This window comes from Atractosteus spatula, chromosome 8 (assembly GCF_055471065.1).
Source record: "Atractosteus spatula isolate fAtrSpa1 chromosome 8, fAtrSpa1.hap1, whole genome shotgun sequence".
Classification (NCBI taxonomy): domain Eukaryota; kingdom Metazoa; phylum Chordata; class Actinopteri; order Semionotiformes; family Lepisosteidae; genus Atractosteus; species Atractosteus spatula.
In genome coordinates, this window is record NC_142713.1 from 20,573,653 (window position 1) to 20,598,310 (window position 24,658).

Here is a 24,658-nt window from a genome sequence, read left to right on the forward strand (position 1 = left end):
CACAATGCATGTACTCATGCTGCTTGTGTAACAGGATTGACAAGATGGGAAAGAGACTATAACTATTTGCTATGCTATAGATACCCAACTCACAAGTTTTGAGTCTTTTGTGATGATTTTTGTGATGATGGTGGGGTGTGAAAGAACTGTTCATAAAGTTATTGTGGAAGTGTTTTGAGAAACTAGTTGTGTAATAGTTCTAACTAAATCCCTTGCAATTTCATTACACCATCTGTGCAAAGAAGAAATGATTTTTGTCAGTATTCACATGAAAGTTTTAATTTTTAATGGTGTTGGTGAAAGGAGCAATAACCATACATTTCTAAAGTGAACAGGAATAAATGTAAATAGATAATTAATTTGATTAAGAAAACTATGATTGACTCACTATTCAATTTAGCTGCAAAAATGCATTCATTTCAGTATTATTATAGCCCGTGTACTATGTGTAGAGAAGAAACAGTACAATATTTCCATCAGTATTCACAGAAGTTATATATCGTAATGGTGTTTGCAAAAGGAGGTGAAGGTGCACTTTTCTAAAGTCGACAGAAATAAATCACATCACCTTTATTGCTAATTTGCTGCTTTTAAATACACAGCAAACCAACTAAAGAAAAATAGTTTGGACACTTGTTCTTCACCCAGTTCTATAAAATAATAACAAGTCTTTAAAGTTCTAATCCAATGAAGTCTCTGAAAACAAGCCATGGCAATTGTGTCTAAAAATATGCCATTTTTGTATATTAAAAACTCCTTCACTGTAAAATGACTTACATTTAAAGGGCAAGTTCTGAACCAGTGCCATAAACACAACCTTACTGTATTAGTTTTTGTAGAAAATAATTGCAACTTTTTTTCTCAGTTAAGTTCTATATACTATTTCCTTTCTGAAGCTTTTCATAAGTCTACAATTTTAAGACAGCAATGTTTGCTTATGTGGAATTTGCTCTTTTAAACCACTTAGGGTCCGCTCAATTATTTAATGTGTATGATAACCAACAAATAGAGGCTAATTCAGTAAGAATAGTAGAAACAACAATAAAACTAGTTCTCATTGTGGAACCTTTAAGTGTGTGGACCAATAAAAGCAGCAATATAACAATAAGTTGAACTGAAAAATGAGAATGCACTAATGAGAAGGAAATTGACAAAGGGTTTATAAGAAGATGGACAATTGAGAAACACATTCTAGGTGAAATGTGGAGAGCTTATTTTATGGACATTTTAGCTTCTAATGTTGTTCTGAAGTAGAAGTCTGAATATCTATGAAAGGACAGACAGAAAGGTCAGAGTGATCGTGGCTGTAAAGGGTAAAATGGGGAACTGTTGTCTTGGCTTGGTCTTTGATCTTCATTCCTCACTGCACTGACATGTTCCTTGAAATGAGCCTTTTTTCCTGTTCCACCAATGTAAGCGATAGAAAACTTTCTGCAAGAGATGCAATAAATGAGATTGCTGTCCAGACATAGTGCCTTCTGGATTTCATGCGTTTTGCAGTTTTAGCCTTAGAAAATTGTCAAGGGGTGTAAAGTTACATCAGAGTTCTTTACTCTTCAGATATTTTTCTTGTTTTAGTAATGTAAAAAGACTGCAGAGTATATACTCTTATTGCAATATATGGAAATACACTAGAATATATCACTAAAGCAAAAAAGACTGAAAACTGTTATTAAGGCATGGATCATGTATCAATTTGCATTACAAATCACTAATGTTGAAAATCTTACTAAATTATAACATCTTTTTGTCTTTTAAATGAAAACGATCACAATGATTTCACAAATTCATGAAAATGATTTTGATCCAAGTACAGTATTTGTCCCCGGCGAAGAATGTCAGTGTGGCTAAATCTCTCACACTGTCATCTTATAGATGCACATATATGTAATTTACATAAAAAGTTTTTTTTGGTATTGTCCTTAAATTTCAAGGGATCTTTGGTTAAAGGCAATCTTATGATTACCATTATGTCCTGCTTTCCTTTGGTTTTAATGGGCTCTGTCTCTCTGAATCTTAGTAAATGTACATTTTCTTTTTATGTGTTATCTTTCACTCAAGACAGTATGTGGGAACTCTTTTGTTATCCACTTATTTCAGATTCCACTTTGATTATAAAATTAACTGTAAATTCAATTCACTTTAGATCAAGTCTAAAAAAAGGTAGTGAAGTTTAAGAGAAAGAAATTAATACTCAGAGCATTGTAGCAGCATATGCATTTTAAACCAGTCATTGTGTTGGAAAATGTAGATAACATTTTAAAGCAAGAGAGGTGTGTTTAATAAAGCTTACAAAATGGATGTTGAAATGGACAAAATTAAATATCCTGCAAATTAAATGTGGATTCTTTGACTCTAGCTTTAAAGTTACTCAGACAAAAACCTTGTTGTTCAAGGTTAATACAAAACACATTCTAGGGTATTATTTTTATCTTGTAGAAATAATTAAATGTACTGCTTCTTCTGTGCTGGGATTGAGTGGGACTTTTTAATAAGTTGAGAAAACATGCCTTTATTTCAAATGTCAATACAAAGTGTTAGCTAGGAGGTAAAACTAGTTTACCTAGTAGTTTTGGTCTTCTTTCATTATAGTCTTTATACATCCTATTTACAAAGCAGATTAGAAGTGAACCAGCATGGCTAATCTCTCACCAGTAAAACAAGAAAATGTGAATGTGCAAATATTGAATATTTGTTTATATTCTTTTCAAATCCTCACCCCTCAAATTGTTGTGCTGTCATTCCATTCAGCCTTTCACTCTGAGTGCCACCACTCTGTGTTTTTATAAATGTTTGTTAAAGAAATGTAGCATTAAATGGAACATGACTCCGCTGAAGAGGTTATATCTATTTGTTTACAGTTCTAAAGCAATCACAGGAAAGTTCATTTTTGAAAGACAGTCTGTCCACTGGAGTGAAGTGAAAGGGAAACAGAGGTGTTTATTTAAACTGAACACATTTTAATATAACAGATATTCCCAAAATGACCTAGGTAGTATCTCATGAACTACACGCATCTTAAACTACGATTTCTCCAGGTAGTCTAACGTCAAAACTCACAAATGGCAGATGGTGTTTAAAGTATATCTGTGAAAATAACGGATTTTAGTTTCTGGTGGTATCTCAAAGTAATAGGCCTGTATCATTTTTAAAGTTACAGTACATTAAAGGTCTCAGGGATTTAATGTCTGGATTTCTGTTTGAATTGTAATTGTCTGTATGCATACTTTGTCATTGTGTGTGCAAAGATTGTGGACACTGACTGAATGTTTAGTTTCTGCTTAATGAAAATCTGGTGAAAGTTTGAATTTGAAGGGTACAAGGTATCTTGCAAAGTGATACACATTTCTCTTTCTGTCAGAGAAACACAGTGTAGAAGAAAATGAGCCATTCACTGTATCACAAGACTTAGAGTTGTGCTGTATCCATTGTGATTGGAACATTGATCATTGTATAATCTGAGCTTTTCTTTGACAGATAGGCCTGTAGGCAATGAAAAGTCATAGTTACTCATGTTGGTAATGTCAGTATGTTCATGTTGTTAGAGTGGCACTATAATGAATTAATGATTCATTGCTTCATAGTGCAAGATGTCATTATTGGTGTTAGGATCCATGCTTTAAAAGTCATTAGCTATAATTAAACACCACCATAAGAACTATTAGATATCATTATATAGTTTTGCTTAATGTTGGTGATATGAGTGCAGAGCAGTTAATATGAGTGCTGCTCAAAGTCCATAAATCCATTAAAAAACAATATATTTATAATTAATTTTTATTTTCTGGGAAGCTTAAAAATGTATTAATTTATTTTTTATTTGAAGTTGAGATATTTTTCAACCGTCTGTTGTAAATGTATATGCTTTCAGTAAACGCATGACATTGGGAGTGAAGTAAACTTTTAAAAGCTTTTATGGTTCAGAGTACTGGTGATGACTAAAGAAAAAGCTTTTAATTTTAAATGGAACCTAGTACTACAGAGTTTAAAGTGTAAGATCTTTGGTATGTGTCTGTATTTATTAAGACTATGATGAGTCACGGCATTTATATGGCCTCCCTTCTTCCTCATGCAGACCTGCTGTTCTCAAACAGTTCCACTCCATTCCTGGGCTCGGCTAAAGGGGTTCACTTTCAGACCCTTCTTTTGGATGAGGAAAAGGGGCGCCTTCTGCTGGGTGCCAAAGATCACATCTTTCTGCTTGACTTGGATGATTTAAACAAGGATCCACGGAAGGTATGTTTATCTTTGAACTTGGTCTCCCCTGCCATTCAAATGCTGTCTGAGAACATCTGTGCTGATTTTAATGAGCTTTTGTCACTGCTTTATTTTCCTGAGAACAATGTTCTATTGAGCAGGTACTGGGGGCATGCACACAAATATACAGCGTGATTTATGTCACATTCATTTTGTAGTACCTGAAAGCACCTGAAAAGAGAGTGTTGCTTTGAATGATAAACATGTTTCAGAATTTAAGGTCATCCAGAAAGAGTAGTTTTTTTGTAATGCAGCATGGTGCATTTTTAATAGTGTAAGAAAAAAAAACAATAAAAGAAAGCTTACTGATTGAGTTTGACAGCTGTACAATGTATAATTTGCTTTTTCCTCAAATGGAAATGCCAATAATCTAAACTGTAAGAATGTTAAATTTTTCTAAGTTTATTGCTAGTCTGTGACGCTCTTTTCTCTGACAACATGTTGAGACAAAGATTTTTTTTGTGCTTGAGTTGATGCTAAAAAAAACAGCCATAATTCAGAGTTAACTATGATGTCACAAAACTGTTTTCTTAAAATTGTCTCAGTAGAAGCTGGTAGAACCTGAGACCGAAGAGGTAACATTACAAATGTAAGGGTTTGAGGATGGGGTGGTGAACAGTTAGATGAAACAGACACCTAAAAGGATTTTTTTTACATACTGGTACTGTGAATGTCAGTGGAGGCTGCCTTGATATTAATGTATTGTAATATAGTAAGTTATCACAAAGTGCCTTAGAGTGCAGCCCAGAAGATGATAGTGTTGTTAAAACTCCCTTGATTATTCATTAGAATTTATTGCATTTTCACTGTTCTGTGGTTCAAAAATAATAAAGTTAGATTCCTCATTTTAACATATACTGTACATACCCAGTATTAAACGTTAAAAATATAAGATTATACATTGTATATGTTAATATTAACGATAAACATCATAAAGCTTACTGCTTTCTTCAAATCTCACATTTGGGTTTTTCACCAACTAATGTAATTCTAAGCATGAATGTAAGACATACTGTACCTACACTTGACTAAAGACAGCACAGTGTCTCGTCAGGGTAGTTCACTGGGACTAATCTCACAGGGTTCGATGGGTTGGTTGGCTTATTGTTTTAAACTTGTTCTCTCTTTCTGTCTCCACTCTTCCTTTCTCTCTCTTTGTTATAATAATACTTTTTTATTACCACATAATTGATTCTCACTTATTAATGCTTAAAATATACTGAAAAAAACATTAAAACAATAATACAGTATATTGAAATATTTACAGAATTATGAGTACATACATTAGAATACAGGTTTGACAATCTTTTTTTTTTAAAATACATTTTTTTAAACTGATGTAGATATTTTTATATATAATTGTTTAATGTTTATTTTCAGAATAAAATAGTATATAATATTTTGTAGTATGAGCTAGATCTTTAATGATTCCCAATATAGATTAATTTAACTACCAAAGCATGGTAGCAACAAAAGCTTCAGCATCACTTTTAACCCCTCCCCTTTCTACTCTCAACACATTTCTTCTCTGGCATGTTTCTAGTTTTTCTGCTTGAAGGCAACATTCACAGAATGTACAGGCCCTGATATTTTTTTATCTAGATTATTGTAACTCCCTTTTGGCTGGTCCCCCAGCCAACACCAACCTCAGATTCCAGCACATCCAGAGCTCTGTTGCTCTTCTTGTCTTTTCTTTCCCTCAGTTTTCTTATGTTTCTCCATTACTCCTGTCCCTTCACTGGCTCCATGTTGCTGCATGCAGCCAATTAAAGTCCCCTTCTGAGAGCTGTCAGATGTTCTCATTATATTTGTCATTTCATACAAGTCTAAATCAGACATGTCATATTTTTGTGACTTTATAGTCAAATGTTGTAAACAAAAACATCTTCATCCCTAGTCAATGATACTTCCGATTTCCTATTATTATACAAAGATGTGCAATGCTTAGGTTGTATTCATTTCAATGTAGCAATGACACAGCAAAAATATACAATGTAAATGGAGCAGTAAATCTTTATGTAAAATATGTCTTTTTCATATATTACTGGAAACGAAATAATGAGAACAGGCCAGTGAAAAGTGACTCATGAGCACCTAAACTGACAGTGATGAAAAAATTATTACAGAGAACAATAAAGGAGAAAAATCATTGGAGTATTCACAAATGACATTGAGGCATAGGTATTACAAAGAAACTGGTCCATGCCAAAAAGAGCGAGGAAAAGATATGCTGATGAAGAATATTTACAGTGATTACACAAATTTGTAAACAATTTGATAAAATACCCATGACCTACATCACCAGGTCATTTGCTTGTTTGCCACTGGAGATCAGAGATTTTCAGGGATCTGGACAGGCCGTGAGGTCTGCTTGATTGTAACTATTATCTTTTAGACACTGACTTGTCAGTGTGGCTGTGTTAGGTCTTTGCACCTTAGACTCGATCTCCTTCTTCATCCCTCTCACCCACATTTCCCCATGTCAGATTTAACCCTGCTTTTCCGTACTCTCATGACCTCACCTCACTTGAGTCTTTCCAGTGGATGTTGTTGATTTACAGTGACACTCAGGTAGTGCTGAGAAGTTAAACTGTCAAAGCACCAAACACTTACTGGAGTGCCCAGGCAAGAACTACTGAACCAGTGAACCATCATGATTAATATTTGGCTTTATCCAGAGTAACTCTTATTTAAAACTACTATTAAACTGTAAAACTAGAACACAAAATAAAAGATAGGGAAGCACAAAGTCACTGACAAGATACACAGAGTTACTATGAAAACAAAATTAAGGATAGCTGATTTTACACTCTGAAAAAAACATAACAACAACACATGTTCTGTTTCCTTTTCTTCTTACAGATTAACACCAGGTTATGTTTGAGGTGTGATTACATACTGTTAAATAGTTCTCTAAACAGCTTTACATATTACTGAAACCAGAACATCAAGTATGTAGTTTGACAGACCTTTTTAAGGTTTGTTTTCTGTCCTTTCAACAAAATGATGGCAGTATAATTTTCATGGTAACTCAGCTCTTATAAAACTTCAAGGACTCCCTCCAGCAGTTATTGATCTTAAACTAAAAGCACTTTTAGAGTGTAGAAGAAACAAAAATATTAATTGTTCTTTATTGTAACCTCAAAATTCACTATTAAGTTTGCATCCTGGAATGTGCACAATTACTCCTGTAACCATGTTTCTCTATAGAAGGCACTAAACAATAGGATGTCACCACTGCTACCAGGGGACAGAACATCGACTAATCAAAAGTGAGACACCTTGCTTCCACCCTTTCCCTGAGGAGATATAAGGCTGTAAACAGAGCTAGTGCTAGAGTTATGTTCTGCTCTCCCTTTTTCATTTAGACATCCCACTGTAGGGATCCGATGTGGCCTAAGGAGTCTTTTTAGGGAACCATGGTTACAGAAGTCAACAAAGTTCTGTTTCATTTTGAGTGGTAACTACAAACCCATGGGTTAGTATGCCAATGCTGTTGAATGATAGAACTAGAGGACATGTTTCAGAAGTGCTGTGCTATCTCTATAACAGATATGGGCAGCAGATGAAACGAGAAAACAGTTGCATCCCAACAAATAAATGTGTAGCATAAATGATCTGTGATCTGAAAGAGGACCTGCAGTATAGGTTGCAATTTCTTTTAATAGAGTGTGCCAGTGCTTGGTCTGGAAAGCTATGAACTGTGATCTCGTTGTTGTCAGGCAACAGAAATTACATCAACAGTTCAGTGTAAGAAGAGCTACTTCTGCAGTTCCTTACAGAACACCTTAGAACCTCAACGGCTTAATTGTTGGTCAGAATGGCATATCACCTGAGTCTGATCTATGTAACAGATCATAACGTGTTTAGACACTGGTCTTAATCTGAGGCGAAAAGAGAAGCGTGGAATGTCATCAACATCGAGATATGATTCACAAGAAAAATGTAGATGATTTTAGAAAAATGCCAGACTATGGCAAATCAATACTCTGGAGCTGTAACAAGAAAAATGTAGATAAACATTGTGTACCAAAAGAGTATGGATATCATTAATATTTCTTGCATACCAGCACCACAAACAAACCAGCCTGTGGAGTCTGGGTTTTGACACCTTACATAGGTATAGGTGAGGCAGACCTAGGGGCAGGTCCAAGGTGAAAGCTCTTATCTGCTGCATGAGACTTCAAGCTGAGACCCAAGAAGGCGGTCTGTTGTTCTGGTGCAAAATGAGTGTGACCCTGAGCCGATGGAGGGGTCTAGAGCAGCAGCTGTATTAGAGCCTGTCTTTGGATGGTATGCAAATCAGACAGTCAAAAATAAAAAATAATTCAAAACACTTATGCCTTGCAGCTACATATACTGTACCTCTCGTGCACTTGGAAAGCAAGAGCCCAAACGGGTCAGTGTCCAGGATTCTTGCCTGCATCAGCAAAAGTTTGCAGTGCCCTCCTGTAACAAATGCAATAATCTTTCTGGTAGCCTTTTTGGAGGCTAATGTCATTTTAAAAACATTTGTTTTCACAAGCCGCAGTTAAGCGTAGTTCAACTTTGAGAGAACAGGATGTCATTCCTGATTGAAGGTCACCCGATATACTGTAGGGTCTCGACATTCGTGAGGGCTTGGTGAAGAGAACCTTCCCAAATAGCCAAATATGCATATAATGCAAATAGTTGCCACTTCTATGCCCTTGCATAATATACTACAGAATATGGCATGTATGACATAAGCAACCCTCCCATACATGATAATTAAAGTACTAATGCTTTGGCTTTAAATTAATTGAAATAACATTGATCAACGGAAAAAACAACAGTGATCACAAACTAATCAACTACAATAAACAGTAAACAACATGAATCCTTCTTCTGCATCCAGAAGATGTCAATACTTTCTCTCTCTGCCTTTTACAGCTATTTCTCTGGTCCATAATTATAGGAACAGGTAAAAGGTTCATTCTATGCTGGAAGGTAAGGAAAGAAAACACTGTGGCTGTGTAGCTTTCTACACATGCGAGGGAGAGAGGGAATCTAGCAGATAAATAAGGCATAGGAGAACAAAAGACAAGAGTAGGTAGGAAGGCACAGGGAGCAGCAAAGTACAGATCATAGGGCTGCAACTCCAGGGCATCAATCGGAAGCAGGAAGTACAGATGAAGAGGCTGTGGAGGGGAATAAAGTGCAAGAAAAACAAGCAGGAAGAGAAAAAATATATAAAGAAAAAATAGTCTCTTTTAAAAAAAAACCAAGAAGCCATATTAATCAACTGCTTAACCTAAAATAAAACAAGGTAACAGAAAAGGAAGGTTTTGGAACACTTGTTCCTTTTTTTTCCCCTAAAACAGGGGAAACAGTTCTAATCATCTACTCAAAATTTGCACAATTTTAACCAGTCTTATTTTTTAAATGCCAAAACAAACAGGGGGAAAAGCAGTCCCTTCTTTCACTTGTGTAGTCTATGTGCAGAAAGTGACCACACACTGTAAAATTTAAACCCAGTAGCTTTGGCAGTGTAAGAAAGTAGGGAGCAAGGGAAGTGGTTTGCCTTCACCAGAGAGACACCAAATACAGACCAAGCCAAGGGAGGGGAAAAAGCCAGCTTCCAGCTGGACACACAGATGCTCATTGAAAGATATTTAGCAGACTAGCTCAGTGACTCACACTGAGAAATGGAAAAAAAGGAGAGCAGGAAGCATCCCAGCCCCATATCTGCACAGAGGACGTCCTGATCCTGACTGGCCTATTGGTAGTTTGCTCGTCTCCTGGAGCAGCAATATTTCATTGATTGGTGGCTACTCTTCAGAATGATGATGGGGGAATGATGTCCTCTATTATAATACATTGTAAACACAGATGATGAAGTTGTCTAAGGCTGATGACAAGCCAGTTTGTACTTCTTTTACATGGAAATCTGTACAGTTTTTAAGTAATCTTAATATTCCATATTCAGAGTTCTCTGATACATCCAAGGGTATTTATATTAATTTTCTGTGTCTTCTAGTAATAGGAGTACATTATGGATTGACTGCTCACTTACACTTACATTTTCTAAATATAAAAAGGCAATGGTTATATGTTCAGTGAGTCAAAATCATAGTGAATTTGGGGATGAAATTGAAATTGTTTTTCTCCTTATCCATCTGCATATGAAGTTTTTTAGTTTTGGAAAATTAAAAAAAAACTAATACATCAACAGAATGTATTGGACAGCAATTGCATTCTCAAATCTGTCGACAAGATGACATAAATATATAGATTTTGTTTCTCAGGAAGTATTTAAGTTATGTTGTTCAGAACTAAAAGCAATGCAAATACGTTCTAACATGTGCAGTGTTATGTATTTAATTACCATAGATATTACTGTTTTTCACTATCGTTTTCTCTTATAATAAAGCATGTCTATAATTGCAATCACCATAATCTTGAATTAATCATTGGGAATTGCACTTAATTTTGATAAACATGGATATTAAATTCTTGTGAATATGATTGTAATGTACTGTAGGATGCACTAATATATATCATGTAAGAATTATATGGATGGATGGATATTTGCCCATTATGCCTTCCAGCACTTGTTGCTGTTACCATAACATTTGGTTTTTACAGGACAGGGTTGTTAGACTTGTGCCCAACTCCCAACATGGAGGAGCTTGCACCCAACATGGGATACGAACCCGCTACCCTGAGATAATGAAACTCATGCTTTACTACAGAGCCAGCTGGGGCACTAACAATCATATACTGCAACATATATGTTTATATACTGTACATATGTGTTGATATATAACATCTATGCTATTTATTAACAAATACAAGTTAACTATTTGCATTGGCGGCATTATAATCTAAAAATGTTAATCATGGTGGTGTATAATATGCTCATGAAATTAAAAGGCAGCTGTCACCCTGACCTGCATGACTTGACAAGGAGAACATCCAGATCACATAAATGTTCGGGTTAATTTAGTTTTAGCACGGGGAGGGGTTCACAACTGGTGTACATCAAGTTGTAAAAACAAGTTAAAATTTTCTTTGGCATTCCAAATAGCTAATTTGCTAGACATCAATTGCCCTTAGACCTTTTTTCATGTTTTACTCTTCAATGTCACTAGTATGTGAGTTTCTGCTTCTTCTACACCATCATGGAGTGTGACATAAACGTGTGCTCATACATCACAGTCACTTAGAAAGCCTGCAGTATTGTTCAAATTTCGGCAGTAGCAGTGAAGTGACAGAATGTAGTGTTGTGTCTGTGTTGTATTTAGGTTGTTACTCCATTTACATTGGCTTAGTGCCAGAAGGCCCCAGTCCAGCTTCACTCCGTAGGAAAAACAACACGTCAGGAGAGTGAGGCTCCAGAGTCTGGCCTCTGCCGTTTTCTCTGAATGCTTGGCTCATACAGAGCAAGGGCAAAAGAGGCTGAAAAAACATGCCATTATAATCTGTTGCCCTCCACGGAAGTGTACGTGATACTTAATATTCCATTCCTTCCATGTCCAAATACAAATGACCTCTAATGTGGGGTAAAATCTTCAAATATCTCTATATATCTGCATCAGTGCCAGGGAGACAGGTCACACGTGGCTGGCCTTGCAGTTGTGTTAGAGCATTATTGGTCACGAAGGTTTTCCAATATCAGATGTCACGTGTTTTATTTTGTTTTCTAAAGACAGCTGGGCTTAAAGGGATTACTTACTTGCAATTTGTAATTCAGAGTTATTTTCGCAGCTGCTAACCATTTGTATGAGAGCATATTATATATTCAATTTTGAGGTAGTTGTTTTTGTTTCAAATCAAGTTGTGAAAGTGTTGCTTCCTTGTCACTGATGCACAGCAAGATTAAACTTACAGGGTTTGTTGAGATCCTAATAAAAAAGAAGACTTGCCATACCCAGGAAAGTAAAAAAAAACATGCAGAAAACATACATATGCAATGTTGTCTTTTCAAAAATGTTCATGATTGTTTAGTGTTCCAAAATATTGCAGATAACTCCATATCTTAATATGAGCAGGGTTATGTTCAAATTTTGAACTTTCATAATATATTTAAGTAATATATTGAAATTACTTGAGATTACGTATATTTTACATAGAATTAGTCTACCAAACAATTTCCTCATATTATTCTGTGTGTGTGATGATGGCAGGAGCTACAGTATAGTACCTCTGCTCTCTGCATAGTTTTCTTTACTTTTCTGACTGAGGGTGTTGATAGAAGAACCAGGAGTCTTGCCCATAGAATTCCCACAGAGTCAAATAAAAGATTCCCACGCCACCAAACAAGCCAATTAATTCACTTCAGCAGACTCCAAAGCCAATGAAATATGTCAATCACTGTCAGCCACGTCTGGGGCATTTCTGAGAGATAATGTGTAGACAGGAATCAATTGCATGTGATTTGGCACTTTCAGTTGGAGAGATGCAGAAAAGATTTATAGCCTTCCAATCACATAACTACCTCCACCCACTTGGCTTAGGTACATAAAGTTAAAATGGCATTTCTGAGGACTTCATGCTAAAAGTGATTCCGTTTTTTAGATTTCATTCTACTCTGAATATTAAAATCAGGAAAAAATGTAGCAACATATATTTTGTATAATATGATAGCAAATCAGCATGATATTTTAAAAAAGAGAACCTTTTTTGTGTTTCTATTTTCTCACTTACTATATGCATCCATGCATCCATTATCACAAAGCCACTTATCCTAGAAGCATAGAGTACAAAAAGACAAAACCAAGACCCTAAAGCTGTGTGGCAGTTGGACTAATTTATATTCCACCATGTGACCCAGGTACCTCAATAAATGTACAGTATACAAAATGTCCTTCTGTCTTAACAGTGCTGGTTACATTTTTTTTTCCATTCTTTGAAAGACTTAAACCCCAGTGCCTTATTTATGAATGGTTAAGCTTCTGCTGCAATTGATAGGGTTATTTCTTGCAAAATAAAGGAAAAACTTTTCATTTGTGAAATGAAGGAAAAACGTTTCATAATTGTGACATCCGTAATTAAAGACTAAATTAAAGTAAGTGAAATAATTAAACTTTTCTTCCGTTACTTCAAAAATAAAAGCATATTTTTAAAAGCTTATTTGAAATATATTCTCTGATTTTAAACCAATTTCAATATATTCATTTTCTGAACATGTTCTTTTAAGTCAATCTGCATTAGAGGTTAAGTTTTAGTTTTAGGTTTGGGTCCTTTTACTTAGTTCATAGTATTTTACTTACTATGTGAATGAATTTCACAGTTATCTAATACAAAGATTTCTATCTCAGTTGATTCCAGTGTTTAGTTCCTTACAGTTGTAATGGCAATCACACAAATTGGAATAAAGTGTTTAAATTCCTAGTTTGCTGCTTTTAAAAAGTTTTTTATTGTAGACTTTGTTTTATTTATGTAGTGGAATAAAGTACAGAAGGATGGCATGGTGGCGCAGTGGTTAGCATTAGACCTCGGTTGTTGTCTTTGTGGAGTTTGTAAGTTCTCCCCATGCTCATGTGGGTTTCCTCCAGATGCTCTGGATTCCTCCCACAGTCCACAGACAAGCTGGTAGGTGAATTGGTTTCTGGGAAAATTGGTTCTGGTGTGAGCCTGTGTGTTTGTGTCTGTGTGTGCCTTATGATGGACTGGTCTCCTCCAGGGTATACCCTGTCTTGTGCACCCATTGCTTGAAGGGATAGGCTGAGACTCCTCTACGACCCTGAGCTGGATGAAGCAGTTATAAAATGGATGGGTGGGTAAGGTACAGAAGCCTAGTTTTTACTGCTGAGAACTTTGCCGCCAGCCCGTGAGAATACAGAAAATTATTCCACATACAGTAGAATGAATGTGTGCTGGTTCTAAATCTGTCCTTAAAGCACTGGCTATCTAATTAGAGCAACACCTTCAGAATGGCTTGGGGATTTTTTTTGTCTTTCAGTTCAAACTATTCATTCCAAAATTGCTTTTACACACTCCATATACAAATAAAATAAAAAAAAACATAAAAATCACAGGTTCCTCTTTAACTTTCTGTAGCCTACACCCGAAGAAGGCTCCACAGCCGAAATGTTGTGTTTTCTTCCTTCTCTTTTCGGCATGGAATAAACCTATTACTTGTTCCTGTTACTGATAGGTGTTACAATTGTTAGGGTCAAACTAGAAGTTCAGGAAGGATATTTTTATACCACCCATTATTCATTAGAATTACCACCTCACTTATTTTGCCAGGCAAAAATACACAACAACAATCTTGAGACACGATGTTCTTCCAGAAGAAAGCTTCTATATATATATATTGGGTTAATTAACGCCACTGTAAAACCAAATTGAATGTTCTGCATATTTCACCATATTATTGGGAGGGATGTTTGGAGTATCTTGACTAATTAATTTAACCAAGGTAAACATACTTCTCCTCTCCATTCCTAAACTGCTGTAATCAGTGAGGGTGGTGTGCAGTCCAGATGAAAGTAATACTAATTCACTGTCAGCTGAAAATAATATTCCAGTAATAACATGACGTGTTTTGTCCTGTATGCGTGTTTTTACGTGCAATAACAAAATAGCTTTTAAATAAAAAAACATACTTTTATAAAGAGGTCTTGAATGTGAATTCCAGATAATACACATCGGAAAATAGTCAGACATAGTCAGACATTGGTCTTTTGGATAGTATTGTTTATAACACACAGTGTTAAGATTTTGCTGGAGAGAATTGAGATATAGAAATACTGTATCACTAGTAAGATAAGTACTGTTATAAGTTCAATGTTGAAATAATAATGCAAGAAAACACATGAACAGAATATCACACTAAATGTTTAGAATTTCAGCACCACAAATTTAATTATAATAATCTTTTATGCTAAATTTCTCAAAACATAAACTGCATGCTTAAGATTCTTTGAAGAAAGTGATGAAAGTAGTTGGCAGTTTTAAGAGAAATTCCAGAAAAATAGACTATCCGATCTATGACTATTACTAGATATGCTGTCAATTACGTTAGCTGGATCTGATCTGTAATGCTGTTTCCAGAGGTGAAAGCTGGACTCGAACCAAAACACATTATGGTAATTTGCAGAGTGTGTTGGTATAATGTTTAACAGCTCGAAGTCTTGGCTTTTGGTCACAAAATAAATATTTTATCTTTATCCTTCATAAAATGCTTCATACTTCAAAATAATTGGGCAAGCTGTCAGTGTGTATTGACAGGGCACAGTAATGCAGTATTACTGTTTGACTAAGTACAGGATATTTTTCATTCAGTATCATTCATGAGAAAAAAATACAGTATGTAATTACTGTTTAAATACATGACTCATTTTTACATATTATACCTGTACTCTTTGAAAGGGTCAGAGTTTGTGTACTGCATAATTTGGTGAAAAATATGGAAATGGACAGGAGGAGTGAAAGACTTTAAAATCATGTAATAAACCTGTTAATTATCTCTGTTTTACAAAAAATCCTAAGTAATTATTAAACTTGGTTTGTTATTATATTTAAAGAGCATAAGACTATTTCTATTTAGAAAAAAAAATCGGTACACAATTGTGTCACGACTTGGAAGAGATCCCTGCCACACTGCACTTGAGTAAAAAAAGATTAAAGACCTTTTTTGCTGGTAATGAGATACTTACATAAATACTGTAAATCTTTGGAATGTATGTCATTATAATTTTTTGCTTTTGTTTTTGACAGATTGACTGGCCTGCTTCTAAAGAAAGAACAGAATTGTGCAAACTAGCTGGAAAAAATACACATGTAAGTGTAATAATTTGTGTGTAATTGTACCCTTTAGGTTTCTTTATACTGTATTCCAACTAATAGACGTGTTATCACATTACCAATATTTAGTGCTCAGACGTCATTGAGAATCAAAGACATGATTATTGTTACCCGTTTTCTGGAAATAATTTAACATTAAAGGTGAGAATCTGAGAATGAGAATAAAGGTGAGCAAAACAGTTGTGGAAGTTACACTATCAGTATAAATTCCAAAGTTACATTATTAAGATGCTTTACTTGTTAATGTCTGGCAGGAAATCTGCTTCCCTTGCAGATATATAAGCCAAATATTGTTGATGTGTTTTTTATATCATAGAGAAATTGGTTTACTTTTCTTTCTACTGGTTGATTAGCTGTGATTTTTTCAGTGTGACTTTACTCCTTTCCTTAGTTAACTAAGACTTTTCACTTTCTACCAACAGACAGAGTGTGCAAACTTCATCAGGGTTCTACACAACTATAACAAGACCCATGTATATGCCTGTGGCACAGGGGCCTTCCACCCCATGTGTGCTTTCGTTGAAGTTGAAGGCCGTGGAGAGGTAAAATAATCTTAGTCACTGATGGCTGAGGATTGCAGTGCATGGCAGAAACTGTGCTGGGAGCCATTCCTCAGCTCTCATCAAAGATATTGGTTTGACATCAAATTTTACTTGTAGATGCTTAAAATAAAACCGTTCCTTGTTTCAGTAATTACTGAAGCTAGTCATTGTCTTGGAAGAGAGCTGTCTGTGCAAATTATAATAAAAAAAGTATGTTGACAGCTCACCGAAAAAGCAAACTGTTCCTTTACAATTCTGCCTTTTTCATATACTGTACACATACAGTATATCCATTGTAGCTACCTGCTGTAGCCTTGTTCTAACAACTCCAAAAACAGTTAAGCAACCACCTCTCCTAAATCTATGCTATCTCATGATCTCCTATTTCTATAGAGATGATCCTCTTGTTCAAATTATTGTTTCGATAACCTTACATATAATACAAAACTGGAGCAGGTAATTATAGACCAGTATGTCTAATTTGACTTATTGCTCTGTAATTACCTGCTTCAGTTTTGCCACCCTTTTTATAGGTGTGTGCTACTGTACATTAGCAATTTTGCAGTCAGTAGGTGTTATTCTTGCCTCAAGAGACTGCTAGAAGGGTTTTGTTAATGATCTATTTTAATGTCTCTTGTAACCCTAAGTACAGCGGGTAGAATAAAATTATTTGTGCACATCATTGTGTGCTTCTAGTACCTATAATACTTTTCTTTCTTCTGGATATATGTATTCCTTCTTTGGTAACCACCTCAGTAAAATTAATACAGCTGCCATTATACTGTCAGTATCCTATAATATCCCCATCTTTAGCTCTACAATACTTTACTAACATACTTTACTGTGTAAATATACTTTTATTTTAGTTTCTATTGCAATATTTCAATGTATAAATTTACCTTTCTAACAGCCTTTTTAGGCTGTGCTTGCAGTTTATGTATTCTTTTCCTTTAACTTGATTTTGTTCTTTTTGATTTTGTCATGCACTATATAGACAACATGAAATACTTACTAAATCCAGTTAATGTTTTATATGTTAAAATTTGCTTTGAAATCTTGATTTTTAACTTGTACATAAACGTTTTTCCTATAGTCATTTCCACCACTGTAGAACAGTGTTTCATTTTGTCTTCCACAACAGGAAAGTACATTCCATTTGAATACTCACAGTGTCGAATCCGGTAGACTGAAATGCCCCTTTGACCCACTGCAGCCATTTGCTTCGGTTTTAACAGGTGAGAAATAACCTCAGGATTACATTTCATCCCAATCTGAGTCAAACTTCAGATTATCCTATCCAGTTTTCCACTGCTGGTCTGGTGGTATCAGGCAAATATTAATTTTTAAGTGTATACAATAAAATGCATTCTTTATAATGAGAAAAGTAGATTTGGAATGCTACTGAATATGTCTAATATTCACAAACTCAGAGATAAGAACAGAAAGTTTGTGAATTAATTTTCTGCATGATCCATTTTAGCTCTAAATTTAATATAAAGTAAATGTAGTGGGACAGGACATTAGGAGAATGTATTGGCCTTTCCTATAACAGATATAATAAAACATAATCTTTCTACATTTATCTGCCTGAATTATTTATTTAGGTAGAGATATTTCTTTTGACCTGTATTTTAAGGAATTAATGGGTTCTCATTCTCATTAATTCACCATGAATCTTCCCTGTTCACCATATGTAATGGAAAAGCCATCACTTTGAAGTTGGGGGGTCCCAGGCTATGTTATTAAGGAAATGAGACAGTGTTCAGTATCAGTTTCTTTTATAATGAGGGACATGATTTGTGATCATGACTCTAGCAGGAGATCATTTATCCTGCCATACAGATTTGAGTGGTGACAACTGGTTCTTCATGGGCTTCAGAAGTTTTTGTTCTCCTGCTGCTAAGTCTCTGTCGGAGTGAAGCTCATATGTTCAAAAACTCCCAGAGTCTTATAGACACATAAAAAAGATAATTTATCTACATTAAAGTAACTCATAATGAGCATAAAATACTGTTGTCATATGTCCGTTTTCAAAAGTTGGTATATATTCATGGGGTGAAAGAGGTGAAGAGTTCTTACTCTTTCATTCATAAATCAAGTACCACTTTTTTTCCCAGTATTCAGCAATTTTGGTTCACACACATTTACTAGACAATGCCCTCCTAAAGAAATCAGATATAGTATTAAGTATTATTGTGAATGCCAAACATTTTGTTCAACATAGGTGATTTGAATTTAAGTACATGCACTGAAATATACCTTGATATATTTTCAGATATATGTTAATATATCATATGAACATCTTATTTGGAAAAACATCATGTACAGTAGTTTGAGCATGAGGTTCTATCGTCATGAATTGTACAAAATGGCAACACTAATACGTATAAATTTTGTCATATTCAGAAAATTTTCTCTTGTGCCTCTTATGTAAAGAACAAAAGCAAAAAATTGAAATGCCTCTTAGTAACTCTTAGAGTTCCAAAATACACACCTTTTGTCCTTTACATAATAACATAATTTCACCTTTTCTGAAAACAAGTGTTGGTATAGTACTCTATAGTTTTACTGTCAAATATTTATCAAATGTAAAATATGAAGAAAAAATACATTATTTCAGCCTCGTGGAGCCTTTTCAGGTGATATTTAATGTTTATTTACTGACATGGTGATGTTTTTTCTTTTCAACATGGAATTAACCCTACATATTCTTATGCAGGCCATATGCTGACACAGCTCCTCACTTGAAACCTTTAATTTAAAATCAGCTTTTTTGTATTACATTGATCTAAACTGGAAATCCTGCCAATGCTCACACAACTTTGTCATTGGTCAGTCATTTTATATTTAGTCATCATAACAACATGCATAACAGTACAGGCTATATTGCTCTACTGCATTTTTATAAAGTGAGAATATAATGTGTGGGATGACATAAGATAAGAGGTTCAGGACAAGCTGTTTTGTGATTGTCTGGTTTATTTTTTATTTACTGTAGTGTGTATGAATGAATGACTGTCTGGCTTTTTAGAAGTGCTTTTGCATCACTGCGCCCGAAGTGAGTGAAAATAAATCTGCTGGGGCGAATAACTGCTGTAAGAAATGTTAAGGGTCTTTCAGCAGTGCTCCTCCCTGGATGGGCAATGGTCCTTGCTGGTCTGTCAGCTAGGCAAACACTAATTATTTAACTCATTTCTCATCATGACATCCAGCTTTCTGGAAAAATGCTATTGCTGCTTCCCTGAAGAGGACCCTGGCTGTCTGATTGATGTATCCATAAACACTCGGTATAAAGGGTGATGGAAAGGAATGATGTGGTTATGATAACAAATAACAGTGGTTATGATTCCTCTTTATTTATTTAGCTAAAATACCATTGTTTGATCCGATACCATCCATGTACCTGAGGAAACTGCAAGACCTAAGTCAGTATCTTTCATTAACTCAACCACAGTCTTTCAATACATTTTTTTCTGCATATGGCCAAGGTAGAAGTGTTCCCTGCAATAGCAAAGTTATAATATAAACAATAAGAAACAATTGCTGCAGTCATGCAGTGGATGTTTTTTTTCTTTTTTTTCCCTCAGAGTACAGGTCAGGGCTGTTCTTTAAGTTTGGCAGAAGTGATTAGTTTTTGTGAATTCTAAAACAGACAATGATGCAATTATGCTTTGACAATTCATTCTTTGTTGTTTTCACAGTAGAATAGAGGATGACACACAGATGGCAATTCTGCCATATTCTCTGTTGTTCACTAGTCAGTTTGTGTAGTTTAAACTACACTTTTATTTAATGGGTTTATTAAGAAAAGCAATGTTCCAGTATTAGGGATTAAGTAAACATCTCATAAGTAGCAAATTGTAATTATTATAAGACTGCCCTGCGTGTTAGTAGCTGTTAAGCTAACATGCTAATCTGGATGATTAAGAATTATTTTTTTAATTAATTGCAATGGGTAGGTAACTTATTAAGGGAATTAAAACTTAGTTTTCAAGACTTATTTCTCCAGTTAAAAAATATATTACTACTTTTTCATTTTTGTCATTTTAACTGCTTACTTGTTCTAATGGACAAAAAAGAAATAAAGATAAGAAAAGCTGAATTATTACTACTTGAAATGTTTCCATATTAAATCCTGTTTATTTGGAGCCTGAATCATAAAAAAAACAGGAGCAAAACATTTTTGCTTTAAATTATAAGATGTACTGTGGCATTAGTAGCACCACTGAGTTGTATGAATCATCAGGGAGTCATGAATACTGTACATCAAGTCAGTCTCATCCAATTGATAAAACATCAAAGCACTTTCTGTTTCATGAGTCTAACTCTAAAAAGAGAACATTAGACCACGAGATAATAATAAAACATAGCAGACCATTCATCAGTCTTTTTTGCATCTTGGTAGCACATTTGACATTGATAGAGAAAACAAATTTCAGCACATATAAATTGCATATAAGATGGAGTTTATGACTGGGTAATCACACAGCTTATCTTTCATAGACACAAATGTCTCCAATATATAAATAAAAAGAAGAGATGTATAAATGAGACAGATGCTTGATGTTCCTGTGTTTGTGTGCATGCATTTGCAAGAGAATTTTAGGACTTGGATTTAGTGTTATTTTTGTTGTCCACCCTGTTGTTTTTCTTGGCCAATAAGAAATTTGTTTGTCTATTGATTTACAGACGAATACCTCTATGCTGGAACAGCATCTGATTTTCTTGGCAAGGACACAACGTTTACACGTTCGCTTGGACCCTCTTATGATCAGCATTACATAAGGACTGATATTTCTGAACATTACTGGATAAATGGTAATGCCTTTGAATTCAAACTTCCTGTCTTCTCAAAATCAGAATATTCTGCTTTGCTGTTGCCTTTCTGTTTGACTCTTAAAAAATATTTTTTGCTAAAAGCAAAATTGATTTTTTCAGAACTATATTACAATCTATATTGAATAAACACAGTAGTTCTCCAATCAGAAAACATCAATGATCAATAATCTTTACTTTGCTGTTTTCCTGTAAACCACCATAGCTGGGTTCTACTGATCCAGATTATCGCACTTTCACCTATGAACAGAGGGTGAAATTAGTTGGTTTTCTTTAAATCACTAGGTGACCTTTACCTTTCCACATAGGACAGTCACATACGAAACCAAAGAGAAAGAAAGAGTGCAGATCCTTAGTTTTATTGTGTTTCCATAGCCTGTGATTCCATAGCCACACTACCCAGATTCCTATGCATTAAGTGCATTTCGTAATAATATACTGTCTGAGAAATGCCGATTTTATTGTGTTCCAGTTGTTGACACATGTTTTCCAAATATGTGGGAATGCCAAGTATAAAGACTTTGCTTTTTTCAATTTCTTTTTTTTTCCTTTCTATCGCAAAGTATTTTAGAATGCTGTTAAATATATTATGGACAAAATCACTTTTCTGTTCCTGTATTCACTTACAGTATTGCTTTAATTTCAATGCTTCCTGATGAATGGGAGATTTTACATGATTGTTATGTAGTATGCTTCATATATATTTTTTGTTTCTTTATTCATGCAAAGACTGTGAAATCATGTTATGGAATTGTGTGCAATATAAATCACTTTGTGTACATTTTTTTAAAGTGTTTAATATGTTTCTACTGTATTTTGGTACATTATTATGTTCAAGAATATATTTACATTTATATGGCAGATTTAAGCTGGTAAGGTATGCAATGGAAGCCATATTTAAAGCTGGGGAAAAACAAGGCCCAAATATATGAGCAGCATTAGAAATATTACAAATGAGTAATGGAAATGATCACATTGTTGGTCTCTCTGTTTATATGTAAAGTGAATTTATAATTTATTATTTATATTGGACTATATTCTAAATCCGCTTTCACTGTAAGTTCCTAAATTAACAAGCATTTCATAGATGTGTTAACCATAAGGTTATTGATAGCACCTGATTTTTCATAGTAAACTGTAAAATTTGATGTTACTATTTATTTTGTATTTCAACAGAGGCAAAATTTATTGCAGCCCATCCTGTTGCAGACACCTATAATCCAGATGATGATAAGATTTATTTCTTCTTTCGAGAATCTACTACAGAAGGCAGCACTAGTGATAAAACTGTTTTCTCCAGAGTAGCCAGAGTGTGCAAGGTGAGATCCTTGGAATAACCTATTATTGTAAAAATAAAATATTAACTTGAAATTTGACATTCAGTGTGGATATACAGTGTACACACTGGTTACAATTTAATACTGTGCAATGTGATTACTAAACAACACCATTAAGTATCACATTTTCCTTGCAATTATTTCTTTCAAGCATGGAGCAATTTCTTTCAATCATTACTATTCAAAAAAACTAAAACATTGCTATGGACTCCATGAACTGGCATCTGTTAGATATCTGGGGAACGGCAGCATGTGCTCAGGGTGGAGACTTTATTAAACTGTTCTAAATTTGACTGTTAACCTTATGTTGCATTTCACCATCATCTGCTACACTGCTAAATTCATTTTCTCATCATTATCTCTGCACTTAAGATTTCATTTCATCTCAAAGGTTTTGCTGTTGGTAGAGAAACTAATTTTTTCCTGAATATTTGTCGGGAAATTCACTAATGAAGGTGCAGGAAGCTTTGATGGAGCCTTCCTGGAGTTTCCACATGTGTGTTAACTTGGCTGGAATGCAGGCTTTAGAGCCTGTGTGTTTAACTGAGGAGAGAAGCTTGGGGAATGTAATTGACAGAGATATTCTGTATACAATGTGGAAGACATTACCTTTTCTTATATATTTGAAAAACAATATGACTTTGTACTGTTTTCACAGTTACAAAAGCTGTTTTTATCTTAACACCATTTTGTTTTGCTGCTTAAGATTCAGTCTTCCATTTGAAATTTCAATAAGAAATAATACCTTCATTATGGAGTGAGACTTCTGGGTTGTTTTTCACATTTCTAGTCATTATGTTTGAAATTGATCATGAAAACTCAGTGACTCCACAATTAGAGGCACTAGAGTAATGTTTAGTCTTATTTACCCTTATATCAAATATCTTAAAATGTCAATGTTTATTTATGACAAAGCACTGTTAATGGTCGACATACTGGGAAGCTCAACCTAATTATATATTTAACTTAATATGAGCAGCACAAACAGCTTATAAAGGGCATGCCATTAATTCTACAAGGTTTTTAAATATTTTCAAACCATTCTTATGCCATTCTTCTAGTAGAATTATCTTCACTTGATGTTGTGACAAGGTTAATAGTATTTGGAATTGAACTACATAACTTGCCAGATTCTCTGGTGCTGATTAATGATGAGATCTAGGGATTCCTCTAGTAGGGATCCCTAAGCTGAGGGAAGTCTGTCTCATGTTCCTTAGTCAAGGATGCATTGCCTGGCACTGAGAGAGTCTGTTTATGTAACTAGGAATCCCTAATATTTTTAAGTGGAGAACTGCAAGTTGCGTTGGCTGCACAGGCACAGGTATTGTATCAACAGGGCCAGAAACAGCCCTCGCAACATCAACCCAACAAGAAATTATCTGAACAATATGCTGCTTGTGCTTCCCTTCCTCCCCAACACCTTTTTGCATTTCCAGGATAGTCATAGATATTTTCTTCATTCTACAGGATGAGCCTTAAACAGGAGTGTTTTTCCCAGACCCCCACATCATGTAATATTGCCAACTAACTAATCCATGCAACCTTCTTGTCCACAGTTTATTTAACAACCCACAGCTACTATCCCCACCAGCACCTTTTCCTGTAACAGAAGCCACCGCAAATATGTGTTTTGCACCACAAATATGCATGACCTATCGAGGCATTTTAAAATCATCTGGAGAACAACTTGTGTATCAAGTACTTACTCCGTCTTTTAAAGAAAAAGCCCTGCCATTTACATTATTTGCACTGGTGAGACAAGAAGACGACTGGCTGGACATTTCAGGGGATCAAAGGTCTCTCTAATCCGATAGTTCCTCATTTCACTTCTCCTGCTCATGATTTTACCTTTCTTTCTCAATCCTTTTACAGTATTCCTTCTGTAGTATTCAAGAAAAACAGAGATCAAAA

The 24,658-nt window shown here is 34.8% G+C and overlaps 1 protein-coding gene across 1 annotated transcript in view; it reads left to right on the top strand.

Annotated features, from left to right (window-relative positions):
• The window catches only part of sema3d (sema domain, immunoglobulin domain (Ig), short basic domain, secreted, (semaphorin) 3D), a 68,530-nt gene that overhangs the window by 19,954 nt on the left and 23,918 nt on the right, over nt 1-24,658 (top strand). Inside the window, exons 3-8 of the mRNA XM_088923931.1 lie at nt 4,076-4,236; nt 15,946-16,008; nt 16,455-16,574; nt 17,716-17,809; nt 21,264-21,392; nt 22,587-22,729. Of these exons, the coding sequence (XP_088780057.1) occupies nt 4,076-4,236; nt 15,946-16,008; nt 16,455-16,574; nt 17,716-17,809; nt 21,264-21,392; nt 22,587-22,729 (710 nt within the window). The remainder of the gene's footprint in view (nt 1-4,075; nt 4,237-15,945; nt 16,009-16,454; nt 16,575-17,715; nt 17,810-21,263; nt 21,393-22,586; nt 22,730-24,658) is intronic.